We start from the raw sequence: 27,647 nt of genomic DNA on the forward strand, positions 1-27,647 counted from the left end.
TATTTTATTATTATGCATAGGATCCAAAGGAGCAATATTAAAAACGAATTTGTTAAACGAATTATTGTGTCTTTATTATTGTGTCTTTATCCCAGCAATATTAAATTGTTATACAAAAATATTCCACATTTTCCATGCACAATTGGAGGATACGTTGTCTCCAAGCTTAAATTCAAATAAAGAACATGTACTAAGTAATTTTTTTTGTCAATCATTTTGGACATTAGTGTTTGGTCCATTTTTTTTTGACTCATTGGAGCTATACATCCTGGTCTTTACTGTCTTGCTGAGACAAAATTGACACAACATCTGAGACAAATGAACAAGCAGGGCCACCGCCTCGGATGGATAATAAGTCGAATATAATAAAAAAAAAAAAAAAAATTGGGGGGGGGTTGTATCTTCAAAACTGCAAAAAGAGGAAGTCACAAAGTTGACTACCCAAGGACAGACTGCAGTTTCTCAAAGAATTTTGTGACGTCGTCCTCGAGGGGTGAACTCTCCTTCGCCGTTGTGCATTTACCTTTTCACCGCCCAAGTAATTGCGCCAAAACACACGACTGTACCGAACGCCTCGCCCGGTACGCTGTTGAGCTCGCCTCGCTTTGTGACACTTGAGGACAAGCCGCTTGTATTGGATTATTCATTAGACGCGAGACTTTGGAGGTTTACTTGAAAGGCGCAGCGAAAGTAGTAATTAGTAGGAGACAAGCAGTGATTACGGTGAAGGCTAATGCTCCCCGACGTGATGCTAACTGTGTGTGTGCCAAGACGCGATATCAGGTACAGATGTCCCTGTGTGTGTGCGTTTCAAAATTTAGACTAAGATAATAAAGCTCAGTGCTTTTGATTGACACTCAGAGGTAATAAGGTTTCATGTTGCGGAGGATTATTAACTTATTCAGTAGCAACGACATACTTTTACATTCAATCCCAGGTATTTATTTCTGTGTTTGTTTGTTTATTTATCTATTCATATTTCAAGTGTTCGGCTCTAAGAGGAGGTCTAAAAATGGATGGTACTAAATGCATTTCGTACGACAGTAATCAGTCATTTAAGGATTTTAAGTAATAAGTGATTGTAATTAAGTATGAAAAATTAAGTATAAAAAAATCATAAAAATAAGTATACTTAAGATAATTACGGACTAAAACTATCAATTGTTTTATGTAGGTTAGTAATAAACTACTTTTACTTTTTTACTTTTTTTTTACTTTTTTAAATTACTTTTTTACTTTAGTAGGTAATGACTTAAGGCAATGGATTACTCTGCGTATTTACTTCAATTAGTACCTAATCACCTAAAGTAGTTGACTACTTAGGTCATTAAATACTGAGGCAAAAAAGAAATGGATTATTTTATCATTAAATTAACTCGTGTAATTGATAGCTTTGGGTAATTAATTACTACAGGAATCAATTCTTTAAGTAGTTTAAATACTCAAATAATATATTACTTTTACTTTAGCTGTAACAGACAAAATAGATTAAGCATTTACTCAAATTAGTACCTAATTACCTAAAGTAGTTGAATACTTTAGGTAATCAATTACTGAAATAAAAAATAAATTGATTATTTTATCATTAAAGTAACTAATTTAATTGCTTACTACTAAAGTAATTAATTACGTTTTTCTGGAACTGAACTTAAGGTAATACTGTAGATTACTCTAAGTAGTTAATCAATTTGGGACCTATTTATTGAAAGTTGTTGATTATTATAGGTAATTAAGAACTAAAATTGAAAAGAAATGGATTTCTAAATTCGTGGATTATTTTAATACTTACCTAAAATTATTTATTCATTTAGTTCGTGTGTGTAAGAATAACAGCTTCTTTTTAAAAACAACTATTTGAATATTCAATTAATTTCAACGTTCTACCATTGAATATGTTTTAAATTTATAATAATGTAATGGTATGATAGATGCCAATGAATGTTTTTGTCCGACACAAAACTTTAGAAACACTAGTAATAAAACCGCTCGAGTTGTCTGTTATTTCGTAAAACATGGCTTAGCCTACCATCTAGTGGCCAAAAACAAAATTGCTTTTGAATTTGCCTCACAAGTTTGATCACGCCTTGGGTGCCAATTTTGCGTCCATAAAATGGAGCAAATCACCATCAAGTGGCACCAGGCATCTCTAAAATGTCTCATTTAACCAGTATGTGTGTGTTTGGGGGGGGGCGAGCATCAGTGTGTGTGTATTTTTGTGTCTGCCCATGGTTGCTGCTACATGATGAATAATCCTGATTTCAATATTGACCAAAATAATCGTGATCAATATTTTGTCTATAATTGTGCAGCCCTCACTGTAATTAACACTTTTTTTTTTAATATAATCAAATAATTGTAACGTATTGTGGCGATGACATGCCACATTGGATGATGTAAGATGATAAAAAGACGTAACAAATATTAGAAACAATGGACTCTGATGTAAAAATAGAACGGGTCAAGGTCAAAATTGCAAAACTGCAATTACAATTTTAGCCGCTAGAGGTCATCAAACACCTCGCGTTTTTGTTTGCTTTAATATAATAACATACTTTTTGGGAGGGTTGTAGCGAAGGGAGGGTTCTATGTGGGCTCATATGAAGTCCCAGAGATAAACGAGGGACTAAAATTGAGAAGTGCCCGTTTAAAGCACTGCTCGAGAGTCGGCGAGGGAGGGAGACTCCCAGTGGTCGTGAGAGGAGGGTCATTGAGTACCAGTTCTCCGCACTTGGCTGATGCGCCTGTCTGCTGCAGCTGTGCGCCACACGCACCATGGCTCTGTGCGCAAGTAGCACGCTCCTGGCCCTCTTTGTCGCTTTCTGCACACCTGAACGCGGATGGACAGGTAAGGAGTTTTTGCTTCACGAACTACAGTTTGTAGAGATTCCGTTTTTGCTTAATGCCAATGAATGCATGGAGAAACGTGTGCAGAGTAGGTGTGGTTACTGGAGTTTATTTGCACCCTCGTGCTGAATGGATTCCGCTGAAAAATGTTTTTGGGAATTTTGTACGAGGAAAAAAAGTCCTCTGAAAATCATATTTCGAGTCCGACAGGGTTATTTAGAATATTTAACTTTTAAAGTGGTGTTCAGTGCTCGGGTTACACATGTCAAAGGTTTGACACGCCTACTGTTTCTTCTTGTAAACTATTAGATGTTTTTAAGCTTGAAAACTACTCACGTGGTCTCAAACATATTGAGTCCAAACGTTGACGACTTGAAAATCATCCACATCAAAAAGCTGACTGACAAAATACTAGACTAATGCTACCCCAAAATAGTACTTCCATCAATATTTCTGTCATGTTTATGCTTTAAATATTAAATCACTCACTTCCATTGTTTTTTTATATGTATCCTACTGAGGGACAGCCCATTCATTTGTCCACCGTTGTGTCCATTTTGTCTCAAAGAGCAGACTGAATTGCCTCCCACCAATCCACAAAGACAGGATGTCAAACAAAAACAAATAATGTCCACAACAGTGGACACAAAGAAATACGTCAGGTCTCAGGAGGATATAGCAATCAATGACACTGAATGTGTTTTTATTCATCGGCGGGCCAGTAAAAATTGAAATTTGTCAGCCGTCAATGTCAAAGAATGAGTTCATCACCAATTGAGGACATTTTCAACCATAAGAAAAAGATAGGGAAATAGAGGTGTTTCCAAACTTTTGACTGGCACTATCGTTTCTATGCGATCATGTTTTTACCTCATAGTGAGCATTAGTGTACATATTGAGTTATTATTATTGTCAACACAGCATGATGAAGGATTTTTTTAAATCTTTTAAGAAATTAGAGCAAAAAATTCTGTCACGTTGAGTGAAATTTTCCTCATCTTTTCTGTTCTAGAAATGAGCTTGCTTTTGAATTGCATTGCATCAGTTGGGCTTATAGGAATGCAAATGGGTGGAGCGTGTGCAGTAATATTTCAAAAGTAATTGCCAATTTAAAAAAAAACATTCTTATACTGAACATCAACAGCAAATATTAGGTTGCATTTTGAGGGCGGTACCAAATAACATTTATGTGGCCCAAAAAAACAAACCAAAAATGTTAGCAATTTCTGATTTACTCCCCTAAATTCCCATAGAAAGCTTCCAACGTTTACTTTCCTGGAATTTGGCGGTTCTAGATGCTTTGTTGTCTACAGTCTAATATGATTCACTGCAAAAATATCCTTGAAATTATCATCGTTGCAACAGTCATGAGAAAAAAAAATCTCCAAAGCAGCAGACTTGGATTGATGACCAAGGGAAACATTTTCCGAGTTTACGCTCTTTTTCGCTCGTCTGCGGCTCTGTGTTGGGGGGGGGACTTGGAAGAGCTCCTTAATGTATGACGGGTCAGTACCGCTGCAGTACCGCAGACCTCCACTTGGGGATTTTTACGTAGTTGCTGCTCATTTACTTTTTCTACTTGTCGCCGTCTTCTTTTTCGAATCGTTTCTTGAAAGTGGACCGGCGGGTGTATCTGGACACCTTGGCAACGGCGGAACTGAGGCGTAGTGTATTCGGATCACGTCAGCTTCACCTCCTTGTGGAAAGTGGGAGAGTAAGTCAGACGGAGAAGGAGGAGGGGGGGGAGGAGATCATGTCCTTGCAAGCCAGTGGAATTTAATTTCCCTGCCCCACTTAACATGCCGGAATTCTGCCGGAGCTTTCTCAGGAGACTTGCCGGAATGAGGAATTTTGGTGGATTCGATTGTGTTTGAGCAGAGAAATTGCGATCGATCTAATGTGGAGAAAACGGCCGTGCGGTTGGTGAACCTCAAGCACCTGTGAGCTGGCCCACTGCCGTAAATGCCGGCAGTGACACGTCTTGCGTCATGATGTCATGTCAGGGCAGCGTTCCAATAGTTTCAGCAAGATCCGTCTAAGCCGCAAACATGCACACCTGTCACCATGATGTCATTAATATACGGGGCAACCGGTAAGGTCAAACACGACGTTGGGGGTGCTTTTGTGTTTGAAAGAAATTCTAATTCCAGTGAAATTCTAATCTTACAGGAAATGATGAAAATACTTGTTCAGAAGTGAATTGTTCTCATAAGTGTGTAGTTGTAAAAATGCATGATGATTCGGGCCAATCAAGAAGAAAAAGACTATCATTATTCTCACTTTAGAGTGAGAAATCAGACTTTCTCCTCACAATTCTCGTTTTGAGTGAGAATTCTGACTCAGAGTTTAAAAATTGTCATTATAACGTCATAAAGTCATAATTGTGACTTAAGTGAGCATTTTGAGTTTACAGTCAGACTGAGCATTTTCAGAATCCAGAGTTTTTGAAAATATTCAGAACTTTTCGAAAAGTGCCGTTAAAATCTGAATTTCGGACCCAAATATATTTAAGAAATAAAGTACAATGCTTGACTTTAAAGTGACATTTGACTTTTTAGTCAAATTTCTGACTGTGAGAGATGCACTGGCTGTGAGAATTTTGAGTCAGAATTCCTCTCAGAATTTTGTTTTGAAAGTGAGAATTCTTACTTCAGAATGCTCACTTTTACAACAAAATTTTGAGAGCTCTGAATCCTCTCTTTGAGTCAAAATTCTGAAAATAAAGACAGTTTTAACAAAAGTCAGAATTCTGAAAATGAAGCCAGAATTCTGATTTCAAAGTAAGAAATTTTCAGAATTTTCACTTTAGTCAGAATTCTGGGGGATTTTAAGAATCCTGAGATTTTTTTAATTATTCAGAAATTTTAGCATAGTGACTTTAAAATCAGATTTTCTGACCCAAAGAATTCTATTTAAGAAATAAAGTACAATTTTTGACTTTAAAGTGAAATTTGACTTTATAGTCAGAATTCTGAGAGTGAGAATTCTGCCTACTGTGAGAATTTTTTTTTAGAATTCTGAAATCTGAGAGGGCTGAATTCTCACTCTCAGAATTCTGTAAAGTCAGGTTTTTTAAAATAAAGCCACAATTCTTATGAATGTGAAAGTTGTAACAAAAGTATGAATCACGAGAATGAAGCCAGAATTTTGACTTCAAAATGAGAACTCTGACAAAGAAGACTTTTGACTTAAAAGTCAAGTTTCTGAATCATTTTAGTCCTTTTAGTCGAATGATCGTTTTAGTCAAAATTCTGAGATTAAAGTGAGATCCTGACTCTCTTTTTTTTCTCCCTTTTTCAGTGTCTAATCCTCTTTTATAAAATAACTTTACCTCCACTACAATCTATTTTAATGTGAGAAAATTCCTCTTTGACTTAAAAATTGCAACTTCACTTTTGAGATGAGTGTAAATCTTGCACGACGGCAAAGGCGACGGCGTATTTACGAGCGGGAGGGCTGCGCCGCTTTGGGAGTGGTTACAGTCGACTTGAATTTTGGCCAATCAAATCTGCATCTTACGTTCCCTTTAAATGTGACAAATCATTCCTATACTGCTCAATAATAACCAAACCCCCATAGTTGAAGAACCCCCTAATGTTACAATACCCTGAGATTTGTCTCAACTGAAATCGTAACAAAAACTACGTGGTAAAAAAAAAAAAAAAAAGTTTTTCTTTGCGATGATGGATGTGCCGACATTAATGCGGCGAGCCGGAGGGCAACCATTCATCTTTGTCATCAAGCGCTGGAGATGGAGGCTTCCGCCAAAGTTGAGCGCGTTCATCCGGGGTCAGGTGTGAGCGAAGACTGACGGGTGCGATGAGGAATTCTGTAGCCTGTGGCGTGCTATGAGCCTTAAGGACGTTCACAGGGAAAGTTCAATGAAAGGAAAAAAAATAGAATCGTGACATATCTGCATAATGGGAGATATCTGTATTATTGCGTAATGGCCAAAAAAGGAACCAGAGTTATGTATAAACAGGCATTCGGACCTTGTTTGTCGATTCCCATGCGGGCCCAGCTAGTTATGGGAATTTAAGGTTAGTTTATTGGGGTCAAGGGTACAGTTGTTGAAGTCATGCAGCAAGTCAGCGTTTGGGATTTTTTTGGCAAGGTGAGAGGTGCGCTTGTAAAAACCTCACCACGGTGTTTTGAAAGCCTTTACATGCCTGCTTTGACCTCAGGGGTCGTGTCTTCTTGTACGGACACTTGCACGCGGCTTATCTCCTTGCTTCTTTTAGCTTTGCAGAGTGTGCGAATGTTTTATTTTTCCAATGAGGTATCAAGCAGCTTTTTTTTACGTCTGTCTTTGTGTTGGTGACCGCTGTAAGCAACCTCTAACTTCATTTTGAAACCCTAACCTGAGTTTGAAACCCTAGTTTGAAATTCTAACTCCATTTTAAAACCCTAATTTGAAACCCTAACCTGTGTTTGAAACCCTAGCTCGAAACCCTAACTCTATTTTAAAACCCTAATTTAAAACCCTAAGCTGAGTTTGAAACCCTTTTTGAAACCCTAACTCCATTTTAAAACCCTAGTTTGAAACCCTAACCTGAGTTTGAAACCCTAGTTTGAAACCCTAACTCCATTGTAAAACCCTAATTTGAAACCCTAACCTGAGTTTGAAACCCTAGTTTGAAACCCTAACTCCATTGTAAAACCCTAATTTGAAACCCCAACCTGAGTTTGAAACCCTAGTTCGAAACCCTAACTCCATTTTAAAACCCTAATTTGAAACCCCAATCTGAGTTTGAAACTCTAGTCTGAAACCCTAACTCCATTTTAGACACCCTAATTTGAAACCCTAACCTGAGTTTGAAACCAGAGTTCGAAACCCTAACTCCATTTTAAAACCCTAATTTGAAACCCTAACCTGAGTTGGAAACCCTAGTTCGAAACCCTAACTCCATTTTAAAACCCTAATTTGAAACCCTAACCTGAGTTTGAAACCCTTTTTTGAAACCCTAACTCCATTTTAAAACCCTAATTTGAATCCCTAACCTGAGTTTGAAACCCTAGTTCGAAACCCTAACTCCACTTAAAACTCTAATTTGAAACCCCAACCTGAGTCTTAAACCCTAGTGTGTATCTTCATTCCCCTCCAAAAAAACCTCAACATTTTAGGCCTGCAATTATTTTGTATTTAATCAACAGGGGTTCAGGCACAACCTAATGTACGGCTGCATGATTTGTCTGTCCAGCAGAGAAGCCCTTACGGACACCTCCCGGGAAGGCGACTTCATCGGTTAAGAACCTGAGGGAGAGCTGGGAGCCTTCCATTCATCTGGACGGAAGGCCAGTGGAGCGCTTTGCCACTAGCTCCAACAAGCTATTGCGGACTCATCGCTACACCAGAGTGGGCAAGGAGAGTCGCCCTCCCTTGGTGGAGGACGTGGGTAAGACATCGCCATCCGTTTTCACCATAAATACATCTCGTCGAGCTTAAAAAGTTCCTGATTTCTGCACACGACTTTTTGTAGCTTTCCAGAGCATTTTTTTCCCCACACAACACTGTTACAATTTCACCGTTGCACTCTCAAAACTTGATTTTCAAAGATTTTTTCATGGCGTTGCCTACCCAGTAGTAGCCTTGCTATTCATAAAGATTTGCAGCCATGTCTGACCCCCTCCCCCACCCATCCCGAAAAACGACCTTGCGGATTGTGTGTTATTTCCTCAGCGGCGTCGTAAATAACACGCGCCACTAGCCTTCTGCTTCATAAATGTGTCTGGCCAGCTACCGTTGGAAGCATCAAAGACAGATTTGCTTTGAATTATTTGGAGCAACCAGCAGCGGGAGAGGCGGAGTGGAATAAGTTTGAGGAAAACAAACCATTTCGAGAGGGAAAGTTTATAATGAGTTCCTAGAAGAAAGCGCTCGTTAAGGAAAGTCGAGTGGCGGCGCAGAAAAAGGCGGAGTGAAAATCGGTTCACTCGTCTGATAAAAAGATTCAATCTGTGAAGTGCGTCGTCTTGAAAAAAGTCTTTCAAAAAAAATCAAGCAACGGCACTAAAACACAAACTTCGGTGATTAGCTCCTTTTTGGTTCCGCAGTGGAAAAAAATAAAATTTCACAACTTTATTCATTATTATTTTTTAGATCCTGAATGGGTAAAGCTTGATGGCTTTGCTGTGCTTAGCAGCGCACCTGTCAGCAACACGTCAACAGGTAACACCTGCCAACCAGCCCATAATATGCTAACTTATTTGACTTTGTAAGGAGAGTTTCCCACAATGTCAAACAACAGGTTAGAATTTAGCATTATTATTGTCCTAAATATCACATTTTTGATACAGCTCATGTGATATCAGTGATACCTAGCCACTGTTGAGGGATATCAGGAAATAATCTTTTTCACTTAATATATGCACGTCAATGATGGAGTCTTAACTGTGGTGCATTGGAATTGCAATTTATTTTGAAATATTGTTTTATGGGCAGTCTCTAAACAGGAAACGAAACAGCTTGTTCGCCCCCTTCATAATGTCACTCTAAAGCCGGCCGCCATGACGAAAACAACAACAAAATGGGTGTCAGAGGCGGTGTGAATGAAGAAGCTAAAAACATGCTATTTACTGACATTGAAATCAACCGGAGTTGCCAACAAAGCAAAAGACGTGTCAAGAGGGCACACACAGTAATAACCGTTCCTCAATCTTAACATCCGTTTTGAGTGAATTATCGATTACATTGATTGTCCGGCCGTGTGCTTCCAAACAAACATTTTCGCAACTTGGCTTAAACTTTGCAACTAATTCATAAAACTTTGCTATTTAATTGGCCTACGATGCAAAATCTCTCCTCTCCCAACACAAGAATGAACCCGAAAGTTAAAAAAAAATATTCGGAAATGGTGGGTGTATATTTACTCTTGCACTGAAGCAATGAAGAGGCAGTAAAAAAAAAAAAAAAGTTCCACAAAATCTGTATCTATCTAGGGTGTCTTGAGATTTCCATCCCTCCATTTTCTGTAGCTAATATAATATATGCGCCTTAGCATATCACCCCGTCGCATTAGACTCTGTAAGAGCATTTTAAATTGTTGACAGTTGATGCTAATATGAAACTAATGGCGTACCTCCCCCCAAAATATCAAGAAATTAAGATACTGAGCCAGCACAGTATCTTCACCTGAGTTCAATCAAGTGTGAAATGATCACACCTATCATCGAACAGTTCCTGCCTGAAAGGGTTGGGCGTCAATTCATTCTTTGTGTCCTTAAGCTCGTTAACAACTACATGTATGTCTTTCCTCATTCACTATCTTCCTATTATTTTCCTCAGCCTTCACCTTCCATGCCTGCCATCACCTTCAGACAGCTCATTCATCTCATTCTGTGTCTCCTTCGGCACTGTAACCGTTTCCCTTTCAAGTACCCACCAAATAATAAAAAGCAGCCGTATCGGTCTTCTTAATACAGATCCGGTTTCCATGTCTACGCTTGTCAAACTCTACTCTTAACGCTTTCTGGAAATAACAGACAGAGCCATGTGGAATTGCCGGTTTAGTGGCGGGCGACCTGTGCCAAACTATGCACTCGGACCGTTGCAGAAGAAGACTTGGGGGGGTTTACAAAAAGCAACGTTTGTCTGATCAAGACCAAATGGAGTTATATTTATGCTTCGATTAAAGAAGGAATTTGAGAAGCGACTGAGCTTTGGATGTTTGAATATATTATCCAGCTCAGTTACAACCAGGGGAACATGCATGGAAAACCACGCGCAGATGGGTTTTGTGTGAAATGCAGGAAGAAAAAGGTTTTCAAATAATTGATTTGGCACCTTCTTGGTGGGTGAGAAGTCTCAGTGGTAGGAAATGTTAAAGGTGGAGCCAAACATACTGAAGTTAGTTCATTTACAAACAGCCAAATCCGTATGTTACAGTATTTCCGAATCGGTACTGTCCAGCATATCGGTCCCTAGAACAATATATTTCTTTCTTTCGCAGGCCCAGTCAGGTCAACATATCCTGCAGCCAGAAATCAGACCGCTCTGAAACGTGCCGCAAGGGTGAACAGAACAGCTCACCGCCCAAGTGCTTCGAGCACCAGAACGTACAGAAGGAGGGCCCCTCAGTCGTCCACTGGTCCCCGGCCGCCCGAGAGGAGCTTCTTCACAAGGACGTCTTCACTGGAGAGGAGACTACACCACCACACCAAGCCTCAGTCTGATCAGAGGAACCGTAACTCTCACAAATTAAGTAAGACAACCTGATCGATATTGATATTTAATCGAGTATTAGGCTAGGTTTGAATTCAGTTACATGCAGAACGCAGCGACAGGACTATAATGAGTGCATCTTGTTTGTTCAATTTTTTAGTGTCATTAGTGTAAACCCTGGTCGTGCCTGGTATCCCTCTCTATTCATAGCATCTGAGTCCGTTCATGTGGTGTCACTGCAGGCACAGAACGCCCAGGGCCAGAGAGCTCCTGCTAACCACGCGGCAACCAAAATGACCACACCGGGTATGCCGCTGGGGTTCTGCTTACATAAGTGGCCACCATTTCTTTGCCAAAGATTTGAATGTCTTATTTTGTAATGTTTCAACAGAGCCGCCTGAGTATGAGGCTAAGGACATCAGTGTTAGGGTCATGTCTGCCAAATCGGTCCTCATCACCTGGGTTGACCCCGCTGTGGAAATGGGGAAGATTGGGGAAGAGTCTGGTGAATCCAGGTAAAGAAAAAGCAAATGTCAATTATTTTTTCAATGAACATAAAATTCACTTTTTTAGAACTAAAGCGCCCTTTTTGTCTCATCAAAGATCCTACACAGTAAGATACAGAGAGAAGGGTGAGTCTGCACGCTGGGAGTACAAAGAGAGCACCCAGAGGAGAGTGATGGTTGACACCCTGGCTGCCGATAGCATGTATGAATTTGCCGTCAGAATCTCTCAAGGAGAAAATGATGGCAAGTGGAGCGTATCGGTCTTTCAGAGGACCCCCGAGTCAGGTAGGATAAACTGCGACGTTTCTGACTCCCGGCTGAGTTTTTTCTCAACCTCCACGCATAATGTTAGAGGAATGCATACAATGCATGGCAGCAATGTTTTTCTTAAAGCTTCCTAGTCCATTTCCTGAAGTGCTTCAAGCAACAAATCTCCCCATGCCTGTTGTTTCTCATGGACTGGTTTGCTCTCTCACTCACTTGCAAGCACCGTCTGGGCCACCAGAGAACTTTGAAGTCAAACCGTTACGAGGGAAAGGGACTGCAGTTACAGCCACTTGGGATCCTCCTGAAGAAACTAATGGAAGGTTACGAGGTACGGGCAGATCTCTTTCAGAAATTCTCAATTAACCCCAGGTCTCAAGAGTGTTAGTATGATACCACAAATCCTGTAGTGACAAAAATCCCGGACCTGTTTTCACAACAGTTGTTTATCCTCCACATAGAGTACATCCTGTCTTATGCTCCTGCATTGAAGCCTTTTGGAATGAAAAGTGTGACATACCGGGGAACTACAACCTCAGCTACTATAGACGGTCTAACGCCTGGGGAAAGGTACATCTTCAAGATCAAAGCCACCAACAGGAGGGGACAAGGACCTCTAAGCAAGGCCTTCAGTGTTGTCATGCCAGGATGTAAGAATGACGTTATGTGTACCTTATGTGTGTGAAATCTGTTTACATTATTCATTTAAGATCATTTGTTTTTGTGCTACCAGCCAGCAGCGTCGTTTCGTCATTTTCAAGAACCAAGGACAGCCAGAGGACAAGCTACAAGCCTTCCAAACATGATACTAAAAATGAAAAAACAGAGCTCCAATCAACGGAAGCACCAGAAGAACCAACCAAACCCACTCAGCCACGCAACTCTGCACCTGTCAGTAGACGAGTGCGTCCACTTTCTCAGTCGCGCTCTTATCACGGCATCTTATCATCAGTGAGAGGTTCAATCAGGAATGGCGTAAACAGAGGGAGAACACCAGCTAAAGAGGAGGATGATGATGATGATGTTGAAGAAGAAGAAGAAGACGAGGAGATAATACCAACAACCTCCTCTCCAGAAGATACAACAACCATGGAGTCTGAACTTGAGACAAAAGAACCATATAATGATGTTTCCCCTGAATCTGAGGATGATATTTATAGTGAAGTGGATGAACCCCCGACTCCAGAGACCCCCAGCCTCAAAGTTTATACACTCTCCCCAACTAAAGCCACATCTGTTTATCCACATCAAAGAAAACCCATAAAGCTTAGGCTCCATGAAAAATCCTCTTCTTCATCTTCACCATTTGCTGCAAAATCCTCTTCGCCCTCTACCGCGGCGCTGCGTAACACAGAATCAGAAGAAAAAGGAACAGATATAGTCTCTACACACCTACAGCGCAAAGACATTTCCAGTGATATCAAAATAGGATATAACAAACCTACCTTTCCTGTTGTAAAGGACAGCAACCCACAGGCTCAGACAGAGCGCAAGGGATCTGCATCATCCAGCCGGTCACACGGACCTGGCTTTGGTGGAAGAAGCAGTTATGGCCGAAGGAACCTAGGAATTCCTTTTAGGGGAAATTTAACCAGAATACCCAACGTATACAGACCAAGTATGACTGCACGTTTACCAAGCAGAACTCCAAATCAGGCCACATCGCAATCCACCTTGCCTGACCAGTCCATCAAACAGCAAACATCTAATACCTTCAATGAAGGGACAGTTGCGTCCAATGACAAAACAATATCTGAACCATCCAACTCTGAGAAATCCCAAATCACATCTTCCTTTGCACCAAATAGTGGTGCATCTTCAGATACAAACACCAGAAACACTTACCCTTCTGTGTCACAGAGCAGCTCACAGCGACCAAAATCAGCTTCAAACAGAGGATCACTAACTCCTCAAGAAAATATTGAAAATTCCAATGCATCGCTAGAACAGGACACAACAAACGGGGGAACCAAAATTGAACCGACTTCAAACTACAAAGAAGATCTCACAAAAGAAGACACAAAGGAAAAGGAAGAGGATCTTTCTGAAAAAACAACTTATCCTCGCACCCGAATTAATCCTTCACTGTTAGAAAGATTTAAATTCCCAAGCCGGTCTGGTTCTGGAACTCGACTATCATTTTCCAGACAGGGTGGCAGGACTCCTTGGAGCAGAGGCTCATCTTCCATTGGTACCAGCAAACCCAGCCAGCGGGGTGTGCCCAGTAGGGAATCTGTGGCGACTGGTTCTGCAGGAATGTCCTCAATACAAGAGACAAGTGAAGGTCCAACTGCAACTTCATCGCGTGACTCATTGAAAAATGAAATGGGGGCAGATTCTGATAAACCCTCAGTGACTGACAGAAGTGCAGGATATAGTAACGCAAGACATCCAACTACATCATCTGCTTCCTCTTCTTCAAACTCTGATTCTCATCATTCCATAAATGTAAAACCAAGTGACAATGCCAATTTAGATGAAAAGGACTACCTTGAAAAGAGTGACAAAGAAAACAGTGGAATCAATAAAGATGTTGCAGAACCTGCAGTGGACCAAACAAATCCAGCCATAACATCACTGCGCAGAAACACCGATGACAACGAGAGTGTTTCTACAAGAGACACCCCTTCAAGATCTAGCTCATCGTCCGGGGTCCCTCCATCTTACCGCCGTCCAAATATTGGCACAAATGGGAGGATACGCTCTCCTCTTCTTGCAAGCAGACTCTTTGGTGGATCTAGGATTCCCACCAGATCACAATCGGCACACAACTTTAGACTAGGTTCTTCAACAACGTCTGATTCAGCTTCATCATCTGCCCACTCCTCTTCGTCAAATGGTCTCAGACCAGTGCTAACATCAGATCGCAATGCCAGCAGAGTCTCTACTCCAACAAGGACCGGGGGACTCACAGACGGTAGAATCCATTCGATATCAGTATCGCCTTCTTCCTCTAGAGACAGTTTTAGAGGCCAGGGGAGCAGAAGTCGCTATCCTGTCCTCAGAGGCAAAACACCTAATGGAGGATCTGTTATACCCGCCAATGGAAATGGTAAAGTCAAATGGTAAAATGCATGAAACAGTATAATAGGTCACACAGTACGATCTTGTGTAAGACACTGACTGTGTAACTCTTGGGCTTGTTTAGGTCAAAATGGACAACCGACGGATAATGAGTACTCAGTCACTCATGGAATGAGCAAAGCTATTGGCCAAAGGCTGATTACTGGACCTGACGGAAACAAATGGGTAAATTCAGATGACGATTAGATGATAAGATGATCTTAAGGATTATGCTGATCAAAAAGTAATATTATTAGGACTCCTCCATTTACATTTCGGTTGATTAAGTTGGTAGATTTGGAGTTGGGGATTCTCATGAACCAGGATGGAAAAGTCCTTCAGGATTCCCAGGGCCAACCAAAGAGAGTAGTGCTTGGCGAGGATGGACGCACGATTTTCGGTAACTTATCACTTGCAGAATTTTCCTTCATAATCAGGTTCAGGTTATGCTAACTTCTTTACTTCCATTATTATCACCAGACCATTTGGGAAGCCCGCTTCTGAACCAAGAAGGCATGGCTTTGTTTGGCCATGGCCGAGATAGTCGTCCTGTGGTCAACCCCAAAGAAAAGATCCTGATGGTCGGAGGGAAACCGCTGCTTGGCTTGGACTTGCCACACCTCAGGACCACCACGACCACCACCACAAGAGCTCCGACAACGACCCCAGAACCCACAACCGCAGAATGGACTACAGAAGAGTCCATCACTGAGGACCCATACCCTACATGTCCACCAGGAACTTTCTCAAAAATGGATGAATACGGCGATCCAATGGTGGACTCAGATGGAATACTAGACTGTTACTCAGAAGGTGAGTCTTTGGACACCAAATTATCGCATCTGATCTTATGACTCATGATTGCCTTTGCTCACAGTCCTTGTCTGTTTGCTCTCATGTAATCTTAATACCGGTTCGCTTATCCCGTATTTGATTAAATTGGTCTTGGGTTAGTTTTTTGGACACGCATGGGTGAACACAGCCAAACACAAGTTGTTTTGGCCGATGCGAGCTTCTGGCCGTCACACTTTCACTGCAGGTGTTTGGCCGACTAAAGAACAATGGACGGCATTTGATATTTCCCCGACCTTACCCTTTTCGGTTATGCTTGTAACATTATGAGCTAGTGCCACTGAACAATTTTGAAGACTGGTGACAATGACGCAATGCCACATGAGAAGAAGCAATGAAAAAGAAAAGAGCAAGTTTAAAACCGTCAAAATAACCTCACACACGTTTTTCATCTTTTAAATGTGTTTGTGGACACACTCTGACAATGTGGGCAGAAAAAAAACATTACACATGAATAACGCTTGTTTTGCTCGAAGAAAATGGGGCCTGCTGAAATGATCTCATACAGCTGGCTGCTAATGACTCCATTGTGTTTGACATACTTCATGGTGGACGTTACAAAGGATTGACGATCCAGCGTCTTGTTAGGTTGGGTATAAATCATTCCTGGCTTAGCGAATGCTCATAAACACTTTTGTTGCTAGATGACTTTTTGATGCAGACTACTTTGCCTCCAACTACCACGACGACCCCGCCGACAACTACGACCGCCGCCAGCGCAACGGAGACGCCGACTCCAGACACCAGGCCATCCGGACGAGGTCCTTTATCGGAATTTGACGACAGTGGGAGGAGGCGATTCACAGGTAACATAGTGAAAGATAAAAAACAGATTCGCAAAGTTGGTTCTAGAGCTGGGGAATGAATCGATCAATTTTCATGAAATCATCATTTTTCAAAATTGAGATTTGAAAATAAACTCACTGGTAAAATCGAGACTTTGCAAACATGGCAGAATGCTAAATGAGTGGTTTTCAATGGTAAAAAGTTATTATTCTGTCTATAATTTACTCTTTTACTACCTTCCATTTTAAGACATTCTTTAGCCTAGCACTTGCAAATATTTGGAATAAAAAATTATATATATATATATATATATATATATATATATATATATATATATATATATATATATATATATATATATATATATATAATGATTTAATGTCTGGATTTTTTAACACGTAAATTACGTCTCTGGGATTGAATGAGTTCATTGTCAAACTAAATTATTTTTCACGTACAATTATTACTTTTGAAAACACTTTTTATCCGCTTGCTGTCAACTGAAAATAACATCACATGTGCGACCGAGTAATCACAGCTTATTTTATTACATGACCAACAGCTGAACCGTGATTGATGGCTACGGAAGTGATGTCATTTGGTTTTCGAGATATGAATCGCGCACGAAAAATAATTTAGTTGCCGAATTAATTATCAACCAAATATCAACTTTTTACTGCAATATTGTCTATTCATTGTAATAGGCGAGCAAAATGTAGGCATAAAATAAGTATCAGCCTTCACGTGGCAATCTAAACAGTTTTGTTTTCTGACCAAAACGTAATCACAACGTGTATTAACGATTCACGCAAACACAACCTAATCCAGCCAAATGAATGTTGATCCAAATAACACAAGGCGCATTTATGCCTCTTGGAACAATCAAAACATCAAACAAAGAATCAAAACAAAGTGAATTGGCACAAGCGTTGTAATCTTACCAATCTTGGCTTTTACCCAAATTTGGACAATAGACCTCAAATCACTAATCTGAACTAATTCTTCTGTTATTTCCTGTTGTGTTCTCGCCTCATTGCGGTTTTGCTCAACGAAATCTTTATAATGATGTAACAAAGTGGAAATATTTATGCACAATATCTTGCGTGCTACTTCTTGAACACAGCTTCAGCAAAAGGCAAGCTGTCTGTCCAAATGAACGTGAGTACAGTCAAGTCTTGCTCCTAGGCTATCATCGAGAATTTGGAAGTATTAAGTTAAAGAAAGTGAATAAATATAATGGCTAGAAGCAATGCAGGAAAGCCCAGATCGGGTGACCCTCGAAAAACCATACCACCCTGTCAGCCAACCCTAGCAGAACACGCACAATAAAAACATAATGAAAGTTTCCTTTCGACTCAAAAATGATGGTGAATCATACCGAGGCAACAGTCTCACAGTTGCTATGGACGATACAGTCAAATGATAGAAAGCTTGCAGAAAATGTTCAATAAAACACATTTGCTCTTATCAGCCTAATCCCAGAGACTCACGACGGGTCCGACTCACTCCAAAATCAACATTTGTTCCTTTGGACAGCGTTTATTTTGGTCAGCAACGTGATCACCTCCCTTCACACGGCGCCATCTGAAAGTTATTATTCTCCCTTATTATGTGCAGTGATAAAAACGGGCAAGCTGTACAACCAATAAAACAAGTCAAATTTGTTCTCGTAAGCCGTCTTTATCTCTGGCTGTTCTTCCTTTATATTTGCACATGCTTTATGTGAATCTATGACCAGGCAAGCATGAGTCAAAAAATCTTTAGCGATCATTCTTATAGGTTGCGTAAATCCCATTTACAATCGCTTCCACGCAGACAGAGAGAATTGTATCGGATGAGCTTGATCTCAGGCCGATTCCACAGCGTTTATGTGAACTCTGCTGCTACAGATTCCCAGTAATATTTCATCTATCTTAGAGTCTGACATGCCAGATATGTCTACATGTTTGGATTATGAACGGAGGACTCAAGAATCTCAAAAGGGAGGGTCGACAATGATCATGAGCAAACTTTGGTCCGGCAGGAATTTCGTCGATGAAAAATGATAGAAATTAGTATTATTGTAAATAGAGGATTAGGCAGTTAAAAAAAGTCCCTGGCAGATGGGAAATTCAGGCCCAGAAATGTTAAAAAAACAAAACAAAAAAAACATACAGGCTTTTCCCACTTGTAGTCGACTCGGGTATTCGGCTAAGTTGACTAAAGGTTGAGATGAAGCACCTGTGACTAAATCTTAAATGGTTGGCTTTACTTTCTGGACCTAAATTTCCCATCCCTGGTCTATGGAACAGGCTAACACACTACATGACACTTACATTTGCGATGTTCAGTCAATCACGTGATTGAAAATCTGGCCCAATCACATAATCAGTATAGGGAGAAAAAGATCGGGTTAATTTTTATCTGCTATAACCCAGCAAAATAATCCAAAAGGACAAATTATGTCTGGGTACGGGCCAGTAGGATGGGACCACTTGGTGAAAACGTAAATTTTACAGTGGAGTGACAAAAGGATATTTCAAAAGAATAAAAGCAATATTACGCAAAATGGTAGCACTTGGAGCTATGGAGTTCAAATATAAGAGAAAAAAACAAAGGGAGCCTTAAGGATAGGATAGAAAGGATAGTCGTGTGTTTAATTCAATTTATTATGTAATCCACTGGAAAATTTGTTGTTCCCTCCTCCAAAATAGATTATTGTTATGTCTTTCACTCTTGCTATCACAATGATACTCCGGACTGTGAGGTAGTGTTAACTCTTTACTAGCATAGCACATAGCAACCCACATTTGGTGTCCCCATCATGCATTGCGCTACAAACTACGGGTATCATTAAGGCTCAAAATACACTTGCAAAACTTTAAGGGTACAAATTGTAAAAATCCCAATACCTAACACATACACTTAGGGGTACTTCCCCACTAAGTAGCTGTTTGTTATTGGGAAGTGAACAGCACTATGATCCATATTTAAATATGAATCTATTCTCGGTAATATCCATTGACATGTGACAATGTTTGGATATGCAATACGGCAGTTGTGTGATCCTCCATACACATGCAGTGGGATCGGATGTGTGTGTGGAATGTGGATACTGACACGTGGAAGACTCTGGGCCCGCAACGAGGCCCAATCATCTGCAGAGGTGGGAGCGGGTCCAGGCTCCTGCGGTTCCCTCCAAATCCCAGTTAAACGCGGAATTCACAGCTGTAGGTCCAGCTGGCCTTCCCCAGAACTCAGAAAACAATGGAGATAAGGAAAGAACTTGTTTCGGATCACATAAGTCAAAAATCAGTCAGCGGTTTCTTTCAAAAGGAACGGATATAATCGCTTTCCAAGTCATGCTAAAAGGAAAAGCCATATTTATGTTGAAATAGTAATATCAGTTTACTGTAGCTCATTTCCCATGATAAACCATTGAGGATTTTGCATGAGTGGCATCAATCAACGCTGAATTTCATTCTTGTCTTCTTACCGCTACCAGCTCCATATGTAAACTACATCCAAAAGGACCCAGGAGCTCCGTGCTCCCTGACGGAGGCTCTGGAGTACCTTCAAGTGGATGTTCTGGAAGATCTGATCAAGAACGATAGCCGTGTCGCCAATCAGAATCAGCCTCCCAAAAACAAACCCCATAATCTCACCGTGGTCGCCATGGAGGGATGCCATTCGTTTATCATCCTGGATTGGGGCCGTCCGCTAAAGAATGACATGGTTTCAGGTAAGAATAACTGGAGTCACTAACCTGAAACTCAATCGCCTGCCGACGATTCAAACTTGTTTTTGAATCACGGTTTATTTGCGTTCACGATCCGTTACATAATTGGTGATAATTGGTTGAGGCCGCTGCCGGCGAATGAGGAAGAAGAGGAGGTGTAGTCACGCGGAGCGCCGCAACAACATAACGTAACTTACCACCAACACGCCACTGAGGCCAACTTCAAAATAAACACACCCAATAATTCATGGGGATCAATGCAATAGCCTTATCGGACTTTCATTTTGAAGTTTTTTTTCCGATAGCTGATAAGATTCTAACGAGTCGTATGGCGTATTCAAATGCAGTCAGACATTTCATACAGAACAGAAGACATTGACTCTTCAGATATTAATTACTGTAATACTACTACTACTAATAATAATAATATTGATGATAATAATAACAATAATAATAACCTGTTACATGCTCCACAAAATTAGAAATTGCTCCTTAAAATAGGTCAATGATTCACAACACCGCTCTGCAAAAAAAATGATTTTGAGCCTTTGTAAATGTGAATGTCTTTCTTACCGAAGCCGATTCATACAAAAATGTCATCAAATTACTTGGCTTTAAGCATTGTCACATTTTGTGGTTGGGAATGTCTCGATTTCTTCCGTTTCTCAAGGGAAACAAAAAGTCTGTGATGTCAGAAGGCTAAAAATAACGATTTAAGATTAGGACTTTCTGTGTGAAAAGTGTTGGTCTATCAGAGGCGGTATTTGAGTGTTTTATTTGGCAGACGCACATGAACCACTTCTCATGTTGTGGGACGGGCCGTCTTCTGATGTGTAAAACAGATAGCGTCTCTCGTGCCACATTTTGGCGGTGGGGGTTGTGTTTTGTATTTTCTTTTCATGCTTCAAATGTTTCCTTCCTGCTGGTGTGAATGATTTGCTTTACTTTAAACCTTTATTTGTTTGGACAATAACTGAGCATTATCTTGGACTCAAGGATGGTTAAGGTTCATTTGTATCGGATGATATAAAGAAAAATGATCAACTTCCTCTGAGGTTTTTTTGGAAGGGTGTGGGAAGAATCAATTTCTTTAGGAATTTCTCATTCATAGTTGAGAGAGGATTCGTATTTCCCTTTCTCTCCGTCAACTACCATCTGTCTTGAAGTGGCTCCAGTAAAAATAGAAAAGTCTCAAAATCCATCAGACTGGGTTTGATGTGCTGCCATGCGTTGTTTCTATATAACTTTGAAAGGAATTTCTCCATGGTGCATGACCTGCAGGTCACGTACCGGATTCGAGTGCATGAGTGCCAAGAATAAGAAACCAGTCATCGGTTGGAGAAAAACCAACAAAATAGGAGTTCTTCTTGAAATGACGGAACAACTATGATTCTTTATGGTTTCAAAATAATCTTCAATTCAAAAAATGTCGCAAATAACCTTTTTTTTGTTTGTTTTTGCGTAATGTTACAGGGTACATGGTGTACAGTGCTTCATATGATGATGTGCTCAACAATCGATGGTCCTCCAGAGTGTCCAGCGGGACTCATCTAGCTGTGGAGAATCTCAAACCTAATTCCAGGTAATCACGCATAATCACCTTGTTACCTCGTTTCTTTTTTAATTGTACAATCAAAAAAGAAAGGCCCTTAGACAAGCTAGATTTTTCTACATCCCCACAAAAACTCATGACCCATGCGCGATGTTATGAAGTTCTGTGCCTGTGTTTGTGGAATTGTTAGAACACGATCCCACCATCACACAACACACAAAATATGCCCATATCGGTTTGTATAATTCATTTATGAGGCACTGATGTGATGCTTCTATGAAGGGATGCTAATTTTTGGCCAACTGTTACATCAAACTAGCTTAATGATGATCCAAGTACACTGAGTCAGATGTTTGGATGATGAGCTAGCTTGTCAGTTCAGAGTAAATGGTAGCATGTGGAGAAATGTATTTTGAATATTCACCACAAACATGTCATCTGATTAAATACATTTCCACAAGGGTAGATGAGCGCTTTGCCTTATTTGTCAGTAAAAAAAAAAAAAAACAGATGCCCTGGAGGTGGCATAATGCGATTGTAATGGCTTCCTGTAAACACAACATTTCATGGATTTTAGTACTTAGTTTAACTAACACCAATGCACCACTAATAAAGGAATAGACTTACAATCTGAGCATATATATATATATATATATATATATATATATATATATGTATGTATGTATGGTTTACTAATCATATAGTATGAAGTCAAACATTGTAAAGCACAGGTGTGTCATCTATGCCTGCCGTCAGTCGAGCAGCGCACCTGCTGCAGAACCCAAACAATGGAGCTGTGTTTAAGAGTCAACTTTTTCCGAGAGTTTGTCTAGCTCCTCCCTAGCAACCGGTGTGTATCCAAGCTGGCACGTCTGTCTTGGTTACTGTTACTCATGGGACGATTGGTGTGGGACACTGTTGGCATTTCCCAGTGCTTGAGGCTCTTTCTGCTTGCCAGACACACACACATACACACGCACACACTCCATATGTAGACACTCTAATGTGAACATGTTTCCACAAGGTGTTCTGCTCATTAAGATTAAGTCATCTGTATCACGTGTCACTGTATAAAATATGCATAAGTTATTTATCATTTTGACAGCCAACTGAATACAGCTGACGATACAGTTTGTAGATAATTGCGCCCTCCAAAGGTTCTGTCAAAGCAGCAATTTCATCAGCTCAGAATCTTTTATACTGGTGGGAAGGGCCCTGTTTTAGCCATGCCCCCAAATGTGCAAAATTGAAGTGGCAAAAAGATGTTTTATTTTTTTTATTTCCTTATTTTTAACAATTGAATTCACCGTGGCCATCAGATGGCAGTGTTTCCACACTTACAACACAGCTACGTCAATTCTAACTGATGAATGGATGTCAATCTTTCATATGGCGGCACCCATATTTACATAGACATAGCGCACAATATTGTGTTGGGTGGGTGAAAATGCAAACTATACTGGCCCTCTAGAGGTTTCCTTTTCCAATACCGCTTGGACACTGAAAGAGTTAATAGGGTTGCTCCAATGAGTCAAAAAAGCCAAAAAAAACAAATGTCCTCCACAGTGTACACAAATGGATTGGCTCTCAGGATGATATGCAAAATGACAAGTGTGTTGAGTGTCTTGATTGGTGCTGATGCCATATAACTTCTAATCTAATAAGAAAGAACTAAAAGTGATTTTTCAGACACATATTGAAGCTGTGTAATATTTTGTTATATTTCCTTTGTTTTTTTTCTTCATTCTGCTTCACGTTTCCTCGCTTTTTTCCACCCGCTCCAATTTGGTTTTTCATGACATCATCACTCTCCGCATCTGCTTTTCTTTCTTCCGTTTTTTTCTCTCCACTGCCTCACTCTGGTGATACACACTCTACTGTATATTTCGGTCACTGTTGTTATGTGGCTCTGCTGATTGGATCCAGGCCTGGCGGTGCAAACTTTTGGCTCGAAAAATGAGAGGACGGCGAATTTAACACGCATGACCTTGCATGAATGGACTCCTGCACAAACACGCTCTCCTTGAAGTCGTGATACTTCCAGTAAGTTCTTCGTCACCCGGGGGTAAAGTGAGCTAAGGCCACAACTCAATTTTCAGAAGCACACAGCAAAATATTCGTCATAGCCGTGCTTTACATTTTCCACATGCTTGTCTCTTTGGGTCTTATCCTCCCCTTGCTATCGCCTAATCGCCGCTCGTCCCTTCAACCCGTTTCCTTTACCCTCCCTTCAAAGCGAGCCAAATATCCGCTCGGATTCCTACCAATAGGAAACAGGCTTTTAGTCCCGCATCGGGCCGACCGAAGTCATCTGCTGCAGTCGTTAGCATTCGCCTCACTTTTGCAGAGCCACGACAGAATGACGCCAAATCCCTCATGAGTCGGCCTTTGTTTTCTTTCAGGTACTACTTCAAAGTCCAGGCCAAGAATGTGTTTGGGTTGGGACCGGTCAGTGATACGCTAACCTATGTCACCGAATCAGGTGAGTAACATGGCAGCACAGTGAAAGCTGCTTAGATATTCTCAAGCATGAAAATGTCACGATGGGGTTATTTATTTTCGCTCCAAATAAATCACGGATCCTCTAGGAGACCCATCGCAGGCAACCAGATGTGTTTATCTATCAGGTGAAAACATTAACATTGTTCTCCATGGGGTTTTTTTTCTCTTTAAGATGATCCTCTTCTCATCGAAAGACCGCCTGGTAAGTCTATACAAGATTTTGACTCCTGTTGAAACTCAACTGAGTCTAGACAGGAATTTGTTTTTGTCACATGAAAACAGTGATGTGATTTGAATTTATTTTTAAATGAATGACTCAAAAGGTTTGATTTTTAGCGGCGTATCAGCAATCCAATCATTAATATCGGTCATTCTCAAATGGGGGTAACGGGTACCCCTGGGGGTACTTGAAGAAGCTCCAGGGGGTACTTGAGATTTTAAATCAAACAAAATAATAAACATGCAAAAATCCTTTAAAAATAATTGAGTTAATTAAATGTTTCAAATAGCAACAACTCTAGAACATAGCCTTGAGGTACACCATCAGTGAAAGCTTTTGTTGTTTCCAACGTAGCCAATAAACACTATGGGTTATAGCTAATCTTATTCTTGTGAATTTGTGATTTAGGCGGCGAGCCAATTTGGATCCCCTTCACCTTCCGCTACAACTCGGCCCACAGCTCCTGTAGAGGCAGTCAGTACGTCAAGCGGACGTGGTACAGGAAGTTTGTGGGCGTGGTTTTGTGCAACTCTCTGCGATACAAGATCTTCATGGGAGATGGGCTGAGAGGTTGGTCTTAACCCACGCGTATTGTCATCCATTCAAGTCTAATCATACTGAATACGTCAGTTTTACTTAACGTCAAAGTTCTGCTTATAATTCACTTTGCTGCCTATTTCTGTTAGTTGTCATGGTAAGAAGCAAGCCTCGAGCAACGTAAAGATTACTCGTATAAACAATACAACAATAGGGCCAAAATTAGCGTCAGTTCACGTAATGCGATTTTCACAAGAAGTCTCGTTTCTAATCCTTAGCCTAAAGAGATGATGGACAGGGAGGAAACAACACGAGATTTTTAATCAGAAACAGACGGGGAACAAAGTTGGTAAATAAACAAGGAAGATGTCATAAGTAAAAACAGGAGCTACCTTCACAAACAATCCAGTTGGAATAGATTGAATTAACATGAACACTATGCCGCCGATTATCTGCAGAGCCTTTCTACAGTATAGGAGACACCGTGGGACAAGGAGAGGATCATTGTCAGTTTGTGGACTCCCACAGGGACGGCAGGACTGGCCCACCGTATCTCTCACTTAGTCTGCCTTCAGCTCAAGGTAAACATGGGTTCATATTTGGAACCCTATTGAACATTTTTTTTTTCAATGACACTGCATTTGTGTGACCTAATAGGAATGCATTATATGCATTTGTTTAATATTCAACGGTTTATAACGGACTACTGATAAGTATCACTTCTTTTTTTAATGACATAGAAATTTACTTTATCATTCTAAAGAGAATGAGCAGGAAAAAAATGCCGAAAAAAATTCCTAAACTACCCAGTAAAATGTGTTCTTTGTAATCTAATATGCCAGCTGTGATTTTGTTGGGGCATGTTGTGGTTTATTGTGGACTACTAAACATCATTAGGAAACTTGTAAGAAATAAACAAAAACAAAGGGAAGCCATCATTTATGAAGTTATTTAGGTTTATAAAAATGACAATGTTTGATACTTTTTTAAATGTACTTATTAAATGATTAATATTTGTGTCCCTTACTAAGAAATGCAAGGATTTTTTTTCCAGTATTAATTTTAGTCTAGCATTTAAAGGGTTCGAGACATTCGATTTTCACCCATAAACTTCATTCTTCAAAACAATTTTGATTATAAATTCTTATTAAAAAAAAATCACTGTTCATGTTATGTATCTATTCAATTGAAATCATAATATGCTCTCTTAAAAAAAAGTTACCTTTTAAATAAAATCACTAATGTGATTTACATGGTGATTAAGTCGTTTTATTTTTTCGCCCACCAAAAACAAAAACCCGAAGTTTGTGCGCTGTATATGGGGCACCGGATTATGAGGCGCACCGTCATCTCTTGAGGATTAGAGTGCGGTAGTTACGGTAGTTACGGTAGTTGAAATTGATTACACGAGGGCGCAGCTCTAATTCTATATCTTCTTTCTAGGATATTATCGCGCTTACAGACAAGAGCCCGTCACGTTCGGAGTGATCGGCAGACGAACGTCCCATCCTTTCGTGGGCTGGTATGAATGCGGGGTGCCCATCCCTGGAAAGTGGTAACCCAGGGGGGGAAGGGGGCCCTGTTACCGTGGGCAACCCGCCGATTGTCCCACCAACTTAAACCGACATAGACTTTTGCTAGCCGCAACTAAAAGACACCATCACTAATCACGCAAAATGAGCAGAATGCTTTTATGCTAGCCAGTGTATTGCTGTGTATTTTTTTTTTCATAAATCAATCTGTATATGAGGGAAGAAAAGGCATGTCGTGTTCTTGCTTTGTAAAATTCTTGTCAACTACCCAAGCAGCAGGTCCATATGCAATGTTATTTATCTAATCAAAGCACATTCATAATAATAGGCAATTCACTTGTAGACGTCTGTTGATCTTCAGTCTGAAAAGTGACATATCATTCATTAGCTTCTGACAGCGACTCTTTTTGTTTATATTTTTACACGCATCAGAATTTGTTAAACCGTTGCCGTGTATGTTTTTCGGCGTATGCAAATGATGAATAAAAGAGCGCGTAACTGCTCTGAGGACTGAATGAAAGGCGCCTTGGAAAGCGCGGCCAAGAAAATAATGCAAATCCGCGACACATTTCGTTACTTAATCGGAGCTTGATCAAGGTTTAGCAGTTGATCAATCCAATGGGAGAGTTGAGTCATAACACCGTCTTCAGCCAACTGGAGCAGTTAAAAGCCCGCTGGAAATCCAAAACAACATATTGAGCGCAGATGCAGGTAAGCAAAGCGCAATTTCAATGGTGAGAATAAAAGACGATAGCACAGTAAATCGAAATGCTACCCCAGCTTTTTGAAATCAACCTCATACGACCTGTCCTTATTCAAGGAATTCGGGGTTATATATGGCCTCCACTATAGTGGACCTTTGTTTTGAGTTTATAGAAGTCGTCGGCAAACCGCATGCGTTTTTTTAGCACCGCTGTATTTGCGCGCTGGAGATCTTTTTCAAAATGTATGAAAATGATGGTTGATAAACATGACACACATTTTCCAAGGCTATAAAAACTTGTAGAATAAATATCAAGCTTCAACATTTCTGTCAAGAGAGATTTGCAGCTTGACAGGCAGGTAGCTATTGCAAAAAATCAAATCAAATTAAACACTTCTTGGACGGAA

General features: G+C 40.3%; 1 protein-coding gene across 2 annotated transcripts; it reads left to right on the forward strand.

The window, feature by feature from the left end:
- The first annotated feature begins 2,743 nt into the window (after positions 1 to 2,743).
- Positions 2,744 to 27,647, forward strand: fndc1 (fibronectin type III domain containing 1). 2 transcript variants are annotated; one of them, XM_088404030.1, is made up of 21 exons: positions 2,744 to 2,845; positions 8,046 to 8,240; positions 8,945 to 9,013; positions 10,794 to 11,045; positions 11,216 to 11,311; positions 11,397 to 11,520; positions 11,609 to 11,796; positions 11,999 to 12,106; positions 12,237 to 12,425; positions 12,509 to 14,827; positions 14,924 to 15,024; positions 15,127 to 15,238; positions 15,319 to 15,651; positions 16,335 to 16,496; positions 19,961 to 20,197; positions 21,668 to 21,776; positions 24,149 to 24,228; positions 24,421 to 24,450; positions 24,877 to 25,038; positions 25,464 to 25,586; positions 26,449 to 27,647. In XM_088404030.1, exons 1-21 carry the CDS (start codon positions 2,773 to 2,775, stop codon positions 26,562 to 26,564), a joined length of 5,178 nt encoding a protein of 1,725 aa, XP_088260156.1. In that variant the 5' UTR covers positions 2,744 to 2,772; the 3' UTR covers positions 26,565 to 27,647. The 2 variants fall into 2 exon arrangements, with proteins under 2 accessions (XP_088260156.1, XP_088260158.1); XM_088404032.1 differs by lacking the exons at positions 2,744 to 2,845; positions 8,046 to 8,240; positions 8,945 to 9,013 and having other exon boundaries at positions 10,963 to 11,045; positions 11,248 to 11,311.

This window comes from Hippichthys cyanospilos, chromosome 20 (genome assembly GCF_059441005.1).
Source record: "Hippichthys cyanospilos isolate Australia breed blue-spotted pipefish chromosome 20, RoL_Hcya_1.0, whole genome shotgun sequence".
NCBI lineage: Eukaryota > Metazoa > Chordata > Actinopteri > Syngnathiformes > Syngnathidae > Hippichthys > Hippichthys cyanospilos.

Coding starts and splice junctions, on each gene's coding strand:
- fndc1 (XM_088404030.1), top strand. CDS start 2,773: ATGGCTCTGTGCGCAAGTAGCACGCTCCTGGCCCTCTTTGTCGCTTTC. Junction 21,777..24,148: donor AATCTCAAACCTAATTCCAG/GTAATCACGCAT, acceptor GTTTTCTTTCAG/GTACTACTTCAAAGTCCAGG. Junction 25,039..25,463: donor CATGGGAGATGGGCTGAGAG/GTTGGTCTTAAC, acceptor GATTATCTGCAG/AGCCTTTCTACAGTATAGGA.